Consider the following 19,827-nt stretch of genomic DNA (forward strand, 5'->3'; position numbering starts at 1 on the left):
TACATATAAATTATTCCCATTAAAAAATGAGCTTAGCACGTTTGCTTGAGACAAGGTCAATATTTTTTTAAAAAAGAAGTAATTTTTTACAAACCAGCAACAAACAGAACATGATTTTAATAAGTCATCTCCTGATCATAGCACCTATCAAAATGGAGTTTCAATTATATCTCTTTGTTTTAAATTAAATTAAGCTTTTAATTTAAAGGAAATAAGAACGCATGTCTTGGTAAAGATATGGAGTAACCATAATTTGCATACATTGTTGGTGGATGAGCAAATTGACACAATTGCTTGGGAGATCTGTTTGTAGTGTCTACAAAAGTTGAATAGGTAGATGCCCCATGACTCAACAATTCTGCTCTAGTGTATATATCCAAAAGAAATTAGTACATATGTCCACCAAAATACATGTACAAAAAGTTTGTGAAGATTTCTCCATAATAGTGAAAAACCGGAGACAACCCAAATATCCAACAATACTAGATCTGGTTTGCCACTTGCTAGTTGCATTTAGCTCTAAAAAAATTTTTTTAAATTTTCTCTCTGCTTCAGTTTCTTCACCTAAAAATGGGAATGAAAATATTAGAATATCTACTTTATAATGTTTAATAAATACATGTAATAAATTTTAAAACAGAAAAGAAAACACACCCCACAGATTTTCAGTGTATCACAGTTTGCCTATATATTTTGTAACTATTTTAAGAGACTATCTGAAATGGGTTATCTTTATACCACTTATCTACATCTGATATTATATATGTATTTATTTGTTAATTGTATATCAGCCCCATTAGAATTGAGTTCCTATTAGAGCTTGCACTTTGTTTTGTTCATTGATAGAACGGTGCCTGGCACATTGTGGTTGGAGTTTTATAAATAGAGCTATCAATGAATCATGAATGGTACAGTCATGAAACAAGGAAAGTGTTATTTAACATATGCGTTCTCTTTGATTTTTCCTGAGATAAGAGATTAAGTGTTTTGAATTAAATTTGAAAATCATACATGATCAAGTTTTATAAGAAACACGTAAAAGCTTTCTGGATTATTGCAATAAATTACATGAGTTAACAGTGATGACAACAAAAGAAACACTTTTTTTTAACTTGGTAAATATGAGCTATGTGAATTATAGTCCTTTTTACATAACTCTAGAGGGAAATTATGTATTTATGTGAATTATAGCCCTTTTACATAACTCTAGGGGGAAATTATGTATTTATTAGGATATGACTATTATACCTCCTGAGAATCTTTACCCTACTTTTCATGTCCCAGAAAACTAAAGTCATATTGATTAAGTAACATTAATATGATTCCCCTTTGACCAAATGTCCCTTTTTTTCTCTACAGGACTGTCCTACATGCACAGCTTTATGAGACTCAATGCAAATGGTCCCAAGAGCATCACAGTCAATTTAATAAATCCATGTTTGATCAAGTTCTCTAAGTTCTTAATAATAGGAAACTTTAAAGGATACTTCATAAATCTAAATTTAAAATACCATTTACGGGCCGGCCCCGTGGCTTAGCGGTTAAGTGCCTGGGTTTGGATCCTGAGCGCACACCGACACACTGCTTCTCCGGCCATGCTGAGGCCGCGTCCCACATACAGCAACTAGAAGGATGTGCAACTATGACATACAACTATCTACTGGGGCTTTGGGGAAAAAAAATAAATAAAATCTTTAAAAAAAAAAATACCATTTACAATTTAGGAAGGTGAAGATTAGCAGTTAAAATAACCTTGGGTTTTAGGAACAGTCAAGTTCTTTCATAATTATTGACATTACAAGTATATTGCAAATTATATCCTGGTTAAGAGTGTAAATGTCTGTAAACTTTAGATTTATAATAACTTTGTATTTATTTTTCTTACTCTTTTTATTATTAGGCATACTCTGATATAACTAACTTTATATATCAGATCAATTTTAAATTTATTTTTACCAAAATTTGTTCATAGAAAGATGTCTGCATAGATCTTGCCAATTTAGTGGCATCATATCTCCTGAAGTTGAATGGAATAAGGACAGATTACAATATTAATAGTAGATTAATTCTAACAATTAGCATTTACTGAGTACATTTTTAATGCTAAGTGTTTTTCATGAAATATCTCATTTAAAACTTCTACGCACAGACTCAAATTATGTGTATTATTTTCATTATACAGATGAGAAAGTGCAGAAATAGAGATGCATTCATTAATTTGCATTTATTAAAATGTCCAAGCATTTATTAATTTCACTGCTAATAAGTGGCAGATCTAAGCCAGACACTGAGGCAACCTCACTCCAAAAACTGAATGCTCGATGACCGTATTCTACACAGGCAAGAGAATGATAGAGCTCAGATATACGTAGAAAATTCCCTAGAATTTTGAAAATTCATAATTCTTCCCCATGTCTTAAAATAAGGTTTTCTGAAAAGTAAGGAAGAAAAAAAAAGACCACTAACATGAGTAGTATTAATACTAATTTGAAAAGAATTGCATGTGCTGTTGGGTCTAAATTATCATCTTGATTCACAGTTTAGTAAAATAATCGTGTGCTAGGTAGAGTGTTATGAGACAAGAACACAGCTTTTGGACTCATCATGACCTAGGTTCTGATTTCAGGATGACCACTTCCCTATCCGCATAATCACAGAAAATTGACTGATTTCTAATAGGCTTAGTTTCTTCAATGGAAAAAAAATACTGTATTTAGGCTAGTTATTGAAGATTAAAGGGTATAGAAAATGTAAAATGAAACCTATGGTTCTGGGTACATTCTAGGCACTCGTTGAATGGTAGGAACGGTGATGGCAGTGAACTTCCCAATTATATCCAGCAGTCTCCACCTCCATCCAATCCTGCTTCCCAAAGTTTAATTCTTGAAGTAAAATACACCTGAATATTTTCACCATGAAACACTTCATTTTGCTGAGATGTTTTATTAAACTTTATTTTAATTTTACCACCTTTTTAGGATAATAATTGTATACTTCACATCCATTCTAACTATATTACCAGTACTCATATTTTTTAAAACTAAGGAAAAATTGTTAGTATAGTAGAATAATCAAACAATATGAAAAAGACTAAATCTCGTGTAACACTGAGACCAGTAAATATAGTTTTAAACTTCATTCTATTCACAGATGGGCACTTTCCTTCAGATATATTTTTTCAACTTCAAATCAACAAAGGTTCTCTTGTTCATTCTCTTCAAACTGTGTGAGATTAATAACCTTGAAAACTCCCTTTAATGCATCATGAAGGGGGCACTATAAAATACTTAATTTGTGGCATAATAACTGTAGAATATAAAATAGATGACAGGATGGTGAAGATGTAGCATGAGCACTGGATTGTAATAAAGGAGATGGTATATATGTGTGTATATGTATATTTAATACTTTTTCTATAGCATGTCTATAAGTTCATGAAGAATTATAAAAGGTAATGGAACAATGAGCATATCAAGATGAACATCTTGCCCAACTACACATATCATAGTTAGCATACCATAGAGGGTATTTCATATTAGCTGATATCATATGCTGGTTTAATTAGGAATTTTATTTCACTTTACTTTAAATACTATTATGCTTGTTTCTCCTGACATGGCATAATCATGTCCTTCAACAATACCCGTTAGGTTAATGTGCTCCTTAATTTTAAAAAATTGGGTTCTAAAATGTTTTAGTTTTTTTTTTAAGGTTTAAATGAATGATTAAAAACATTTTAATGATCATATCAATCAGCAGGAACCAAAAGCTGAACTTCAGCCAAATTAAACCTTAGAAAAGTATGAGACTCTCTCCCTCGCTCTCTCTTTTGTTCTCTCTCTCAAGTCCACTTTATTTAATTTTTTGGCTAAGAGTTGGTTCAAATGTGTGTTGTATTTATAAAAATTACATGTAGTATAAATGAATAAAGCTTTATTATCTTTAAAAAAATTTTTCTTATAACAAGTGATGTGTTCAAGTCTTGGACTTTGATACAATGAAAATGACTATGGAAATGGTCTGTTTATGACCATATTTTCTATTATTTATTTAAACAGTTTCAAAACTCTTTAGACCTAAATAATATTTTAATAAAAGTAATGGAGTGCCCATATAGCCCACATCCAATTTCCCCTATTGTTAACATCTTTCATTAATGTGATACATTTTTTTAACAACCAATGAATCAACAGTGAAACATTATTAACTCAAATCCATATTTTATTCACATTTCCTTATATTTTACCTAGTGTCTTTTTTTGGTCCCAGGACCATGTCTACAATACCATATTACTTTTAGTCATCACATCTCTTTAGTCTTCTTTAGACTGTGACAGTTTTTTACTCTCTGTTTTTGATGACCTTGATGGTTTTGAGGAGTACTGCTCAGATAATCTTTCTTTTTAATATATATATTATATAGTATAAATTGCTTGTGTATATATACCATACACTCATATACATAATATATATTATATATCACATGTATAGATATATAACTATTTTTTTCTATACCAATGAAGAGTAAGTTGCACAAATTAAACCCTTAAACTCTTAATAATTTTTGTGTGTTTCCTAAAAGCAAGGGCACTCTTCTACATAATTCTATTATCAAAATCAGGAAATTACATTAATACAATAGTAGTATGTTATCCATAGACCCCATTTAAATTCTGCTGATTTTTCCTTTAAATCCTTTATAGGTCAAAAATTCAATCTAGAATTACACTTTGCATTTAGTGGTGATGTCTTTCTAGTCTCAATATTAGTACCTTAGTTTATTTCCTTGACTATAACGACCTTAATAATTTTCAAGAGTGGGACAGTTTATAGAATATTTTTCAATTTGGATTTACCTGATATTTCTTCATGATTATAGATTTTGTTTAAGAATACTACAAAAGTGATACCGTGTTCTTCATAGTACGTAACAAAAGAGACACACAATGCCAACATGTCCCATTACTGGTAATGATACCTATTATTAGTTTGGTAAGAGAGTGTCTGCTAGCTTTTCTACTATATTTACTAATTATTTTGTACTTATAATTAACAAGAAATTAAAGCTATTTTGTGGGAAATGACTTTAAAACTTTGTAAATACACTGATTCTCATCAAGCCTTCACCCAACATTTTATTTGGTGATTTGTGAAACGTTGGTTTGTTGAAAAACCGTTGATGAAAATGAAAATTACTGTGGTTGGGTATATTTTCTTCCTTCTTCTCTTTACCCCTTGAGTATTTATTGAGTGCTTTTTCAGGCATTATGCAATGTACCAGCAATAAAAATTTGATTACTAATGAAAAGGTTAGCATTCTAAAATCATGATGAATTTGGGAATTTATGAAACAATTTGCTTGTTGAGAACTAGCCTGTTTTCAATAGCAATAATTATTTAATATGAGTTATCTAAAATGCAGGCACTAACTAAGCTGAGTTTCTTTGTCTTTCTATAAAATATCTCAAAAGTATTTTTTCTTAGGGCCAAACATAATTTGTCTTTGATGGAATACATAATCCAAATTGCATCATTTCAAACTATCAGTTTACCTTGGGTGCTATTATGTGCCAAGTTATATTTACTTCTGCTTTCATTTCCCTTTTTCTCAAAAGTTTAGTAATAACAAATTATGAAGTTTCTGAAATAATACATTTCACAGTGCCTGAGAATTAACACTTTGAAGTCATACAATCTGTGCTGCAGTCTTTCTCTACCAAGTATTAGAATTACGCCATCAGACAGAAGCTGCCTCAGCCTATGATTCCTTAACTGTAAAATAAGTATAACAACAAAAAATAATGTTACAAAGTTGTATTAAGGATTAAAAGAGATAATGTTTTTAAAGTACTTAGTACAGGTTCTGGCCATCTTTTCTTGCAAGTCAACTCTGCCTTGGATATTTGCTTTAGAAATAGTAATATGTTTGAAAACTAAGGGGGTCTCTACAAACGAATTGCAAAAATAAATTTGTAAACAGGCAAATTAGGGGAACGACATTGAAAATTTCAGCTTTTTCTCACAATGATGAAATGACATTATCTCTGAATCTATCCAGTTTGATCTTTCACTTTCTTAATCGACCTCTCTTAGTTTTGTGACCTTCTTTCACATTTTATCAGGACTGTGTCATCTCCTTCCATTTAATATATGCATTTTTGAACATCTGTTCTTATCAGAGTCATTCTGGTATATCTAAGAGCACAGATGGTCTCCATGATGAAGCATAACAGTGAGATTCCATATATAGCTAAGTATTTTTTTACGCATTTTGTATGTTTTCTTTACAATTTCTAGATATAATTAGGTGATTTTTTAATACAAGCTAAATAAATATTTTTTTTAGAAATGTGATCCATAATATTGGAAACTTGATGAATATCTTCAACTATTCAAGGAATAAAAATCACTGGCCCTTCAGAGCCGTTCTCATTCCCAGAATTTCTTTGACTAGACAGTACTAGCATTTAATCTACAGCACACAAAATCTTCTGAAGAAAGAAATAAAACTAATCCCTAATTCCTGTTACTTGTCCTCATTTTCCTCCTCCAGAGGATTAGGCACATTCTTTCTGGGAAGTAGGAGACAAATAAGAGAGGACAAAAGAGAAGGAGATTAAGGGAAAGGAAAGAAGCATGTAAAAATATATTTTCTACTTTAAGCAGCTGCTTTAAAAGATTCAAGTATTCAACAACTTTCAAATTTAATAAGTTCTTTCATATATATATTCTCTCTATATATGTATATGTGTATGTATATATATATACGCACACGTATATATTCAATTTTAGCTTAATTGCTCTTTGGTTTTTACTAAAGATGAGTAGAGCTGCTTATCACTCTCTCTAATGATCCTGTCACTTAATTTCAAAATACTTATCTACATGAATTTTCCTTTAATAATTGCTTCAGAGGAAGTGATCTTCAACATTAATTATCTAGTTTTTATGGTAGAAAATGGAGTCAAGATTTTAAACACAGGTGCAAATCTACATTATGTTAAAGGGAACATGAAGAATAAATGTAATTCCTTTCTTATTTTTTCTCTTTTATTTTAATAAATCACTGCAAGATAACATCTACTGAATGTGAATTCAATAATGAGTACTATTTGCTATCAATTCTAGAAAGTTTTAAGATAAACTTCAAATAAACATTTGATTTGGATAAATGCTTGAATAAAACAAATGTTATATTAGCATGTTAAAATAAAACCAACATGGTGGTCATAGAAACAATGATTTGGCCCATGGTAAGCTCTAAATAAATAATCATAGATTTAGAGATAATGTAACTTCATCGTTGTAATTTTCTCATCATTGTGAGAAAAAAACTAAAGTTCTCAACAGTGTGTACATGTTTACAAACTCATCACTCAATTTCGTTTGTGGAGACTCCCTCTGGTTTTCAAATATATCACTATTTCTAAAGCATATTTCCAAGGCAGGAATAATTTGCAAAAGAGATTCATAAAATTATTTGATCTGAGGAGGAGGTTAAAGGCTGAGTTATAGCCAGAGGATGAATGGCTTCTAATTTGGAAAGATTATTATTATGGAAGCTGATCTTCAGACCATGCAGTGTAATTGAGAAGACCCTGAAAATAAGTGTAGCGGCGAGAAGAAGACAGTAACGAATCATTTTAAAATATGTCTGTTGTCCAAGACTACAGAAATTAGAGTTCAGGAATTTGTAACACCTTGCATAGATGACTATGGAAGCGCTGTGGGTAAACTTCAAAGGACTATGGAGTATGGTCAAAGTACCAAATAATTGTATGGTCCCTGTTACAGTTAAATCAGCAATTTTTTCACAGAGTGCTACACAGTAAGCATATAGACTTTGGTGAGTTAGAACACAGGAGTCTAATCTTTACCTCTGCAAAATTGAAGACTCAAATTTTTTTTTTCACTGATGAGAAACTAGATCAAGGATGTATTAGTCAATTCTCTAGAGAAACAGGGTGGATAGCTAGCTAGCTAGCAAGGGAGATTTATTATAAGGAATTGGTTCATGTGATAACGGAGGCAGAGAGATCTTAAGATCTATAGTCAGCAAGCTGGAGGCCCGGGCAGGGCATGCTGACAGTATAGTTCCAGTGCAAGACCAAAGTCTGAGAACTAGGAGAATTTACAGTGTAAGTTCGAGTCTGAGTCCAAGTCTGAAGGCAAGAGAAGACAGATGTCCTAGCTCAAAGACAGGCAGAGAGAGTGAATTCTTCCTTACCCAGCTTTTTTAATTCTATTCAGGCCTTCAAGGGACTGGATTAGGCCCACCTCATCCAGGTGGGAGTGCACTCTGCTTTACTCAGTCGAACGCTAATCTTATGCAGAAACACTCTTACAGACACACCCAAAATAATGTGCAGTCAAATATCTGGGTACCCCATGGCCCAGTCAAGCTGACACATAAAATTAAGCATCACAAGGGATATGGAATGCTGCACAAATATAGGAGAAAATCATAAAACTGAAGTCTCATTGTTAATTAAACATGGGGGGGGGGTCCTCCAGTTTCACTATTAGTGATAATTTGTACTGAATCTTACCTTCTGTTGGATGTTTTTTCTTAAGAGACTAATTGGCATGAAATGGCTGTTTAGTACACAGTAAATCAGATAACGATATTAGTAATTGGAAAATAAACATGTATTAGTCTAATATAGACTTATACATAATCTTGCTCCATTAAAAATAATGTTTCTTCTTTGATAAGGTCTATTGGTAGAAATAGAGCACCCACTACCATCAATAGCATTTTCCATTAAATCATTATTATATGAAAATCATCATTATATGAAAATCAACATGTAGTGAATTCTAGTTCAGCCTATCTAACGTCCTTGACCCTTCAGATGTTCTATCTTTCCTTAGGGTGAAGGGGAAAACAAAACACTCTGATTCCTGAAGTATGTAAGAAAGTAAAATCTCATCAATTGCCTTTTACATCATTCTTTAGGGTAGCTTTTTATTGGGAAGGTTCCCAAAACTAGATAATATCATTTTGTATCAATTATTTCCCAGTTAAAGTGGTATTATTTTAGTTGTACTTATTGTAAAAAATATTCTTTTCTTCTGGATTCTAGTACAGTTTCTCTTTAATCATTAAAGCCATTAAAGTCTATCAGAGGCATTGGTTGGAAATGTGTGCAAAACTATTTCAGATATTCAGACATTATACATTTTAGTGTTTTATTTCTACCAAAATGTCTGTTTTCATGTAGGTATAATACACGAGACTCCAGGAAATATTCAACATGTATAAATGCCAGGAGATTATTGTTACCCATCAATACAAGGGCATTGATTCCAGTGGCATTATCCAATCACTGAATATATACATTTAACACAATATTATGATTTGTGGAGTGCTTTCATCCTTCTCAATATTTTATTCAAAGTGAGAAACATAGCATTTCTTTGTTGAATATAAACTTGGTCTAGAGTGACGTCAACATCATGGTGGTGTAAGATGTCCCTCCTTCAAGTTCCCCCTTTTAACAAATAAAAATCAGCATCCATCCAAGAACAAAAGTGCCTTTGTGGTAGTTGTGGGATTCAGCACTATATGCTAAGGGAACTGGAAGTAGTCCCACTCACCTGTATATAGGGTAATGGATAGACAGATCTCGGTTTGGCCGTGGAATCAACAGAAGCCAGGGATCCAGCCCTAACTCCTCTTGACCATGGTCTAGGAAAACCTGGAGAATGCTAACTTGGGCAGATACCCAGGGACAAGAAAGACTTTGTAAAAGTCCAATCTTCTTGAAGGGAGATTCTAGCACTCTATTGGAACAAAAAATAGTACAAGTTTGAGGGTAACAGGAAGTTTGCCAGTGCTGCTCCTGCCTCCAACGTAACACAGTGCAGGGCTAAACTAGCCAGTGGGACCTCCCCGGCAGGGGAAAGGGAGGGCAGTGAATGAGTGTCCTGCTACCCTTGTTTAGTCAGACGCTGATGGAGAAACTCATTTCTCTCCAGCAGCACCCAGATGATTGAGGCAGGACCTCCATGACTCGGGAGGAAGGAGATTGGGAAGGAGACAGATAATAATGTCAAAGGAGGTTAAAAGAGTGAGATTCCTACTGAGTTTGTTCAGGACTCCAGCAGGACGCCAGTCCATAGGCTGCTTGGAGAGCCTTGTGCAAGGATCCCCCTACCTGGCCTGGGAGCACTGTCAGTACCCCAAGTGCAAAACCCACGCTACTCCCCACATTGTGGCTGACTGCTTGCACACACTCCCAAATGTGGTGGAGAGAGCGAGCTCCGCAACAGCAAATACGCTCAAAAAATCATGCCAGGGACTGTGGGCAAGGGAGAAACCACACAGTTGACTGTGATACCACCTTCTAAAGAACAGAAGAGAAGTATCCAGCAGCCAGCCTGGTGAGTTGTAGCGACCAGAGAAGACATACAAGCTTAAGAATTCAGCCACACGAGGTAGCAAGAAGTGTGGAGCAGGTATATTCATACAAGATTGGAGAAAATCCCAGATCTAAGCAGGTCCAACAAAAAATGTCTCCAAACTGATGACAATTAGGAAAGATTTGAGAGGGGTCTGCCACTTTATTTATTTATTTATTTTTTTGAGGAAGATTAGCCCTGAGCTAACATCTGTCATCAATCCTCCACTTTTTGTTGAGGAAGACTGGCCCTGGGCTAACATCCATGCCCATCTTCCTCCACTTTATATGGGATGCCACCACAGCACGGCTTGACAAGTGGTGCATCTGTGCGCACTCGGGATCTGAACCCTAGGCCGCCACAGCAGAGCACATGCACCTAAATGCTAGGGCACCAGGCCGGCCCCAAGTGTCTGCCGCTTTAAATGCAAAAGCAGCAATGCAAAATTCCAAAGAACATGAGGAATCAAAGAAACATGTCATCACCAAAAGATAATAATTCTACAGTAATCAAACTCAAAAACACAGAAATTGGTGACTACCTGCTAAAGAATTCAAAATAACTGTTTTGAGGAAAGTAAATGAGCTACAAGAAAACACAGAAGGACAAGTCAATGAAATTGGGAAAACAATACATGAACAAAATAAGAAATGTAACAAAGAGATAGAAATCATAAAAAAGAACCAAACAGAAATTCTGAAGCTAAATAATTTAATGAATAAAATGAAAAATATGGTAGAGAATATCTATAGTAGAATAGACCAAACATATTAAATAAAGTGTCTTTAAAGAGAAGCACATATAAAACAAGGTTATGCATTGATCAGTTGACGAAAATGTAACCAGAGGCTTGCAGGAATCTGTTCTCCCTAGCCATGTAATAACCCTGTATTCCCCCCAGGAACAATGATTCAGTATTTGTTAATTCAGTGTTCGTGCTGAATGTATAGAATATAACTACCGTGGATAATGAGAATCAACTATATTTATATGTATCTGTGACTATGATGCATCTGTGGGGAAATATTACAGGTAAGATTAGTGACAACAAATGTTCTCTTTTTGAAGCATTGTTCATAACTTTTAGATTGGCTTACGTAGCCATGGCTCATAAAATATCAGGACGGTTAACAGAGACCTGCTCACCTTCTACATTCTCATTCTAATTTCTCTTATACATCTTCTTGAAATATTGAATTTTCTTGCTTTGATTATCTTTAACTTTTGTATTTGCACTTATCTATGCATTTTCTGTTTTTCCCAGTAGCTGTATAGAATCATTTGTGGAAAAAGACATGAACTAAATCAGTAAGTGACACCCTTAGGCAGCTGCCCAAGCTGATGATCATCTCATGCATAGAATCCCCATCAGAAAACCAAATTTATAGTTTTGATACTTGTTGAACTGTTAAAGGACACAGAACATGGCCATCTGTATGGCAGATGTGCCCTGAAAACTGTGAATAATAATGTATAAGGCAACACATTATAATAACTTAACTGTCATGTGTAGATTTTCAATCCCCACATAATATTCAGAAATTCACAAAGCACCAGTGTGCCATGTCTCTTGTAACGAGAAAGTAATAGTGAAATGCGTGTATTTATATTTATGTAATGTGTGTGTGTGTTTGTGTATGTGTACATAGATATGTTCATATTTCTGTTGGGTATATATAAATAAATTAGAGAAATAGCCTGCTGAAATCTATTATTTTTTAAAACCACTTTGTGTGCTCCAACTCTCTTCTGCTTGTTTGCATCTGGTATAGGCCATCTCATTGGAGCCTTTTTAGTCTCGCCAGACTTTCCACATTAGCACAAAATGCCTTGCCTTCTTTTTTCTTAGCTATTTCTCTTATATTAGCTCCAAACATTTCAAACTCTAGCCTATATCTGAACAACTCCACCGTCTAAGTGGTAGATCATGGATAAATGTGTGCAGCCTAAATTCTGATCCATTTCATATTCCACGTTACATGTGTATGTCTGTGTGTGGATGTTTGCTTATTCTGGTAGTGGAAATGAATAGGAACAATCTGTGCTAAGATGTTTGCCTAAATGTACAACTCTGGAAGGGAATAAAACTCACCAGTCACACAAATAATGAGCTAGTAACTTGGCATCCTACCTGAGTCCTCTGCTATCAACAACTAGAAACCACATTTTCCAAGTTGGGGGAAAAAATCTTTAATCTAATTTTTACTGAAATTGTAAACAGAAACAGCACCATGAATGAAATAGGATGCTGCTATCTATTACTGTTATACTAATGCTGTCCATTTAACTTTCAAGGACCTAAAATCTCCTTTTAAAAAAAGCTTAAGGGCCAGCCCCAGTGGCCTAGTGGTCAAGTTCAGCACACTCCAGTTTATTGGCCCAGGTTCGGCTCCCAGGCACAGACCTACACCACTCTGTTAGCAGCCATGCAGTGCTGGTGGCCCACATGCTAAAATAGAGGAAGATTGGTGTGGATGTTAGCTCAGGGTGAAAAAAAAAGAGCTTAAAATTCTATTTAGAGATCATTTATAATCTTTATATGATATCATTATATAAATAATAAGTTTTATTCTCTATTTCCACAACTAGGCAATTTTTTCTCCTTTTTTCCCATTCAAAGGTAGAAACTAAAATAATTTATTGTAGAATCATATTTCTACTGTAATTTCAAAGAATAATAAAAATATATATAGGCATATAAATTCTTTTGGGTACAATTATGTGTAACACTCAAAAATAAGCTTAAATCCTAAAATAAGAGTGATCGGAATTGAATTTTTTTGAATTAATCTTAAATAGCAATGATAAACAAATGCATAGTAAGACCTTTCTCATGTAGTCTAATAACGATCTTTGTTGGACTTTGTCACCAAGTGTATTTTTTAAAGGCAAACAAAGAAATATAATGTAGGGTTTATTTTAAATGATGAGATATTAAAAATTATATCTATTTATAAATGTGATTTTTAAATGGTAAAAGAAACCTGTCAGTGATGAATAAAAAAATTAATTGATGATAATACATTAAAGCACCATAGCACTTTTATATTGCCTTTTCTGAGTTTCAAAAACGTTTGGACAGCTAGAGAAAAATATACATATTTTTCATAGTTAGGGTCTTTGAATTTGCAAATATGTCTTTGGATTTGCAAATATTACATTGTGAGAAATAAAATCCTTCAAACCATCTATTCCAAACAATTACTGTCATATAATATTTATTTCCAGAAACTTAATCTTGAATAAGACTGGAAAAATTAGAAAATGTTGAAATTTAGAGAATATTTATATTTTATTTTCTCCTTGACTAAAAATAATTCCTTTCTTGTAACAATTAACATTCTATTACTTCCACCAAATCATCAGGATGTTTTCATTTACATCTTGGATTCTGAGACTCTAATACCGGGTTAGTTATTTTTTTTATCTACATATATAAATAATACTTCAAACTTTACATCTAGTCAAATTGAATTTACATTATTAAAACAGCATGAAGAAAACTGTCAACCTGTCTTTACATAATCTAAAATTTCCAAAAATAATATAATGTCATTGTATAGTAAAAATGTATTTGAATGTTAGATAAACTATCATAGTATCAGATGAGAGGGTCATAAGGTTTGATTGTTTTACTTTAAATATCTTTGATATATAATCACAGATTTAAGTCCCAAAGTTTCATAATGAACAGATGATGTACTGCTTATTCCATTGAAAACTTACTTTCTTTCAATTAAAAAATTTGTTAAAAAGAAAAAAATTGGCTCCAGTAATAGTGAGTTGATATAAAAATCAATGTTATAGCAAATTGTTCTTTTAGAGACATATTAAATGGGCTTGCAGAATTGATTAAATAGGGAAAGTTGTTGTTTTCAGCACCCTTTCCACTCACTTTTTGTTGTAAAGCTCTTGTTTCCCTGGCTTCCAGCCACTCATTGATCTCAGTATCTTCAACATTTTGGTATATGATCTGAGCTCTCCCTGGATCTCCTGTTCCTTCCTCAAAATACCAGTTTTATAGCCCTTGGCCATAGTACTTCAGGATCCTGCTCTATGATGAATCTAGTCCAACAGTATATGCTGTCTCAGTGAGTAAACTGAAAGAGATGAACACACTGTTTTCAAAATTTCCATATACTTACTGTTCAAGGTTTTTCTTTGTTTGTTTTGTCTTTGTTTTGTTTTGTTCTGATTTTTTGATTCAACCGCACAGAGCAGTTATTTTCTTTGGCAACAAAGGTCTTTGATTAAATACTATAAGTTTACCATATTAGATATCTGGAGACAAATTACCATCATTCAATTTTAAATTTTTATAATTTAAAAATTAAAGCAAAGCTACATAAGAATGGGTGAATTTTTATAAGAGAGTTCAATGTCTTTTGGGACAGGGATTACATTAAAAAATATTAAGGGGGCTGGCCCCCTGGTGTAATGGTTAAGTGCGGCATGCTCCACTTTGGCAACCTGAGTTCACAGGTTCAGATCCCGGGTGCAGACCTACACCACTTGTCAGCCATGCTGGGTGGCATCCCACATACAAAATAGAGGAAGAGTGGCACAGACCGTAGCTCAGGGTGAATCTTCCTCAGCGAAAAAAAAAAAAAAAAAAAAAGATTAAAATGTTGGCTTGGAAACCTCTTAGTTAACTAACATTTCTACTAAAGCCCTCCCTCACTGGTCTCTCAATGTTCTTACATGTGCTATTTAAAGCATCTTCTCTCATTTCATTCTCATTTCTCTTTGAGCTGCAGAAAGTCCAAGTTTGCCTTTTAAAGCTACCTGCCAGGAGGGCTGACTTGATAAAGACTCACTACTTTGCATTTATGGTTTATTTCTTTAATCATAATTGAATTCTTCTTCTAAATCAGAAGTTGCAAACTATCGTGGTTGCTTTGCCAAGGAATATATTTTTTGGCCTATTAAATTCATAGTTTAATTCTCTAAAGTCTGTTGTCAACCTTAGAACCAAGAGATTTCATGTAAAATTAGAATATTAGAAGACCCGGTAACATTGGCTCCATATCCCATTATGGCAAGAATTTGCTGGGGCTGAGTAGTGGCTGCCACTTTAGAGAGGGCATGCGCTTCCCAGTCGCCACAATTCCCATCAGGCTTGCTTCACTCATTTACATTACCTGATAGATCCCGGTAGACTTTTGAGTTTGTAGCCCTGAAAATAGAGGCAAATGAGACAACTTCTCTTTTTTTGTCTGAAACTATTTCTCTGTGAAGGAATCCCATTTAAAAACTTACAAAACATATCTCAGAACAAATAAAAAAGTTTCTGCTGTGTAGAGGCACAGAGCTTATGTTTATTGACAAAATTTGTTTATTCATTGTGACAATTCAGTGATTAAGGAAGTAAATTGTAAAATGTAAGCACAACAAAAAAGTACACCGTATTCTGATGTGGGTGGAAAGTGCTAAATTAGGGACAGTTTAGGAGAAGGTGATACCTAATTAAATTGAAATGTAACTAATGAGTAGGATTCTGGCTAAAGTTTGAGGACTGGAGAGTCTGAATGTAGGAATACATTATGCAAAGACATAGAGATAAGAGAAAATAACAGTGATTCTCTGGTGGAGATCAATGAGAAATAAAGCTAGACACTTAGTCCAAATGCCAAATTATGGTCTTATATGCCACGTTAAATTTTTCTCTTGTTTTAATCCAAAATGAAAAGATCTCTCCAATTCCTGTCACATGATGGCTTTCTACTCAACCAGTATTACAAGCACTGAAGAAACTTCTGGCTTTCTCTCTCCTCTGATAGACAGGGCATCCATTGTCTCCAACTTTCTTCCTCAAACCTACCACTTGCATGTAATTACCAACGTGGATTTCATTGATCTCTCTGAAATGGTTTTTTATTTTAAATAGAGTAACTAACTTCCTCATACGATTTAAATTCCAGCTTGTAGATAACTGCGTGCATCAAGGTTTTTTAGGGAGGAATGACAGATGCATTTTCTCCACGGGAACTAAGATGCTAATGGTCATAAATTGGTCCAAATGTGCTTCCCATTGAATTAGGGCCTTCTATTTCTTTACCCAAAGCATGCTTTACCCAAAGCATGATGTTGGAAATTTCAGACTTTATAAGAACTCCTATATGTGTAATAAAAAGCTGAGTTTTGTGCTGGAACACTTCTGGTGTGCTGCTGATGAAATGAGAAGTGACAGTTTTTCCTCTGTTTTCTTCTCAGCTCACTCCAGTTGGCACCACGATATTTACGGGATTTGCTGGAGACAATGGAGCTACAGACATAGATGATGGCCCAAACGGACAGATAGAATATGTTATTCAATATAATCCAGATGATCCGGTATGTAAATACCTACTTGCAATGTGACTTCACTAAGAGGAATAAAGTTAATGTTTACTTCAGCTGATATTTCTTGTGTTATTCTATTATTCAGCATCTGGAATCATATTAGTAATCAGACTGTAATTAAAAATTATCTCAAAATTGCATTCTTTTTAATATTTGTGCTTACTTTTAAAAGCTAATTTTTGGTGGTATTTGTAGGTAAAAGTTTAAAATGTATTTATAGTTATAATATTCCATTTTTACTAAATTTCCATGATCTTTGTGGACTGCTAAGCAATCTAAATAAATCATTGGGGATGATATAACCAATAAGATGCGTATGCTTTATGGAACTTGCAAATTAATACCACCACTGCCCCTTCGCCACATAAACATACACCAAACACATTTCTGGTCATGACAAGCCCTGAAAATCCCAACCATCCCACCGATCAAACCTAGGGTGGAGAAGAGGGCCAAGCCTCCAGCTATAGGCCCCCTTTTTTTTTTGTATTAAACCATGAGATTTCTACATTGTTTTTTAGGCTGTGAAATTATTTCTTCTAATGATATATTATACATAGTATAGATAAAATCAGAATTATTTTTTTGAAACTAGACCTGGAACTCCTGTCTCCCGTCCTCTTTTCCCAAGGCAACTTCTCTCAGAACACCATGGGCTCCCCAGAGCATAGTTTTAAAATAACCTCTTAAGAGAATTTTCTAAATTAATGCTTCTCCTTTATGTTTAATATTAGAAATATAAAAAGTGGTAAAGTTAACACTATATCTTTAAGTTATATATATTTATTATATAAGCTTTAAACAAACAAATAAAACTATTGAGGTTGCAGAGACTAAGAACTCACAATAAGATCCACCTCACAAATTTATTGTGAGAATTAAGTGAATTGTAACTGCATTTTCTCATTTTATTGTCACAAATCAATTAGTAGTAGTATCTCTATTGCTTAGGAGAGAAAACAGGACCATGGGTGAAGTGATTTGCCTGATATTTGCCTGACTCTTACTAGCCGTAGAGTCAGGAGTCCGATTTCAGAGTAGCACGCGCTCTACTCTTCCTCTATTGTGCTCTGATAAAGCGGTTGTAGTAATTGTGTCAAATTTTTCAAAAAATTTGGAGAATAAAAACAAAACAAAAAAAGAGCCCATGGACATAGCAGAGTCAAAGAAAGATCTGGCAAGATTTGTTTTGTTTCGTTTTTGTTTTTCCCCTAAGAAGTATGTTTCTACATGTTTGTAAGCAGAGGCAATGAAACCAAGAGATGGGGGGATGAGGGGAATGTGACAGAGAAGGACAATAAGTATGAGGGCTTACACAAGAAATGGAGTGGAAAAGATCAAAGAAACAGCAGAGGAGAAAAGGGCAAGAGAAACACTTTTTCCTTAAGAGTAGACAGCTGACTACACAGTCTATTTTTAAACCATTTATTTTCTTTACTATTTAGGCTTTAAAATAATTAATTGTATGTGTGTGCCATGTTTCTAGCTTAAATTTTATGAAGATCATTTCCTAATCTTTACTCCTCAAGTTGTAAAAATGAAACCTCCCAGCCAGTATAGAATAGCCAGGCCGTGTATTTTAGGGAAATATTTATTACATTGCATAAAAAAACAAACCTATCCAAGGTTTAGACATAGTGTGAGACAAAAATGTATTACTTAGAAGCTATCTTTTAGAAGTTTTGTGAGGCTGAAATTCCTTGTGAGCTATCCAGTAATTCCTTCTGAATGCTTCCCCTTTTCAAGGATTTGTGGGCTTGGCATCAAATACAATATGTACCTTTTACTACCTACAGATTGGATGAGCCAATCAGTCACATGCAGTTTCCAAATTACAACAAAAGAAAAATGTTCTTTAGCAAGCCAGCGCTACTGTGGAATAAAGAAATTAATTCTCTGGCATGGTCCTAATTGAATGAGGCAAAAGAATAAGACATCAAGACAGTGTTTAATTTAGGATGTCTTGGAGGGGAAAGCATTAACCAAGTCACATCCTTACAGAAAATCCATCTTTAGCCATCGTAGAAACTTAATGTACACCTCAGTATCAGTTTCATCTCTTGTAAGATCTATGAGGGAGAAATGATTTTTATATCCAGCTACTGTTACATTTCTAGTAATTCTGCTTATATTAACAGCACCAGAATATTCTCCTGCTTATTTCCTAAAGTCAAAACAAAATTGTATGTATTACGAACAAATGTAATCTGAAAATGTGACCACCTCTGGCCTTTGCAACTGCAATCATATTTCTTTCAAATTAGTCGCACACTGTATGGTAAATGGTAAAAAGTATAGATGGGTCTGTTCTACTTAAAAATCTCAGGTTTGTTTTTATTTCCATCTGATGCTACATTATTCATTACCAGAAATCACAAACTGGTGACCTGGAATTTCGTTCAACTCACAGACAATTTGTTTGGCCACAAATCATGTTAAATAATTTTTTGAGCTAAATAATCTAAAAACCATGAAATTTCGCATTCAAATCTAGGTTTCTCTCTTAAGAAATATGACAACACCAATGCTGACTTTCAATAAAACAATCAGCTAGAGTTGAATTGCAGTTTTCTCATTAAGAACAAACTTTTACCACCGAGGCAATATTTGTACATCCACTTATACCTTTGTTGCTTTGCTCATTTACATTATCCACTTCATCCTGGTAGAAATTTACAAATGTAACTCTTGCCTTAGAGTAATACAAAGTATTTTTAATTGATTCTTCCCATCACGTTAAACACTGGCCTCAGGTGTTTCTGATAAGAGAAATCAATGGAAATTGAATCATGTTTCCCTGTACGTAATGTGTCATTTTTCTCTGGCTGCTATCAAGATTCTCTTTTAATCTTGAGTGTTTGGCAACTTGACTATTGCATGCCAAGGTGTAGTTTTCTTTGTATTTACCCTTTTTTGGGGGGCTTTGCTGAACTTCTTTAATGTCTGAATTTGTCTTTCCCCAGTTAAAATAAATTATCAGTCATTTACTCAGTGCTTTTATGCCTGTTTCCCTGACTTTTCTCCCTCTGAGACTCCAATTACAGATGTGTTAGACATTTACACTTTGCTCCACAAGTATAA

General features: G+C 33.8%; 1 protein-coding gene across 10 annotated transcripts in view; it reads left to right on the top strand.

Annotated features, from left to right (window-relative positions):
- The window catches only part of PCDH15 (protocadherin related 15), an 800,695-nt gene that overhangs the window by 308,945 nt on the left and 471,923 nt on the right, over nucleotides 1-19,827 (top strand). For all 10 annotated transcript variants that reach the window (XM_058543433.1, XM_058543426.1, XM_058543425.1 and 7 more), the window contains one exon: nucleotides 16,618-16,737. In XM_058543433.1, the coding sequence (XP_058399416.1) occupies nucleotides 16,618-16,737 (120 nt within the window). The remainder of the gene's footprint in view (nucleotides 1-16,617; nucleotides 16,738-19,827) is intronic.

The sequence above is a fragment of the Diceros bicornis genome, chromosome 6 (assembly GCF_020826845.1).
Source record: "Diceros bicornis minor isolate mBicDic1 chromosome 6, mDicBic1.mat.cur, whole genome shotgun sequence".
Lineage (NCBI taxonomy): Eukaryota > Metazoa > Chordata > Mammalia > Perissodactyla > Rhinocerotidae > Diceros > Diceros bicornis.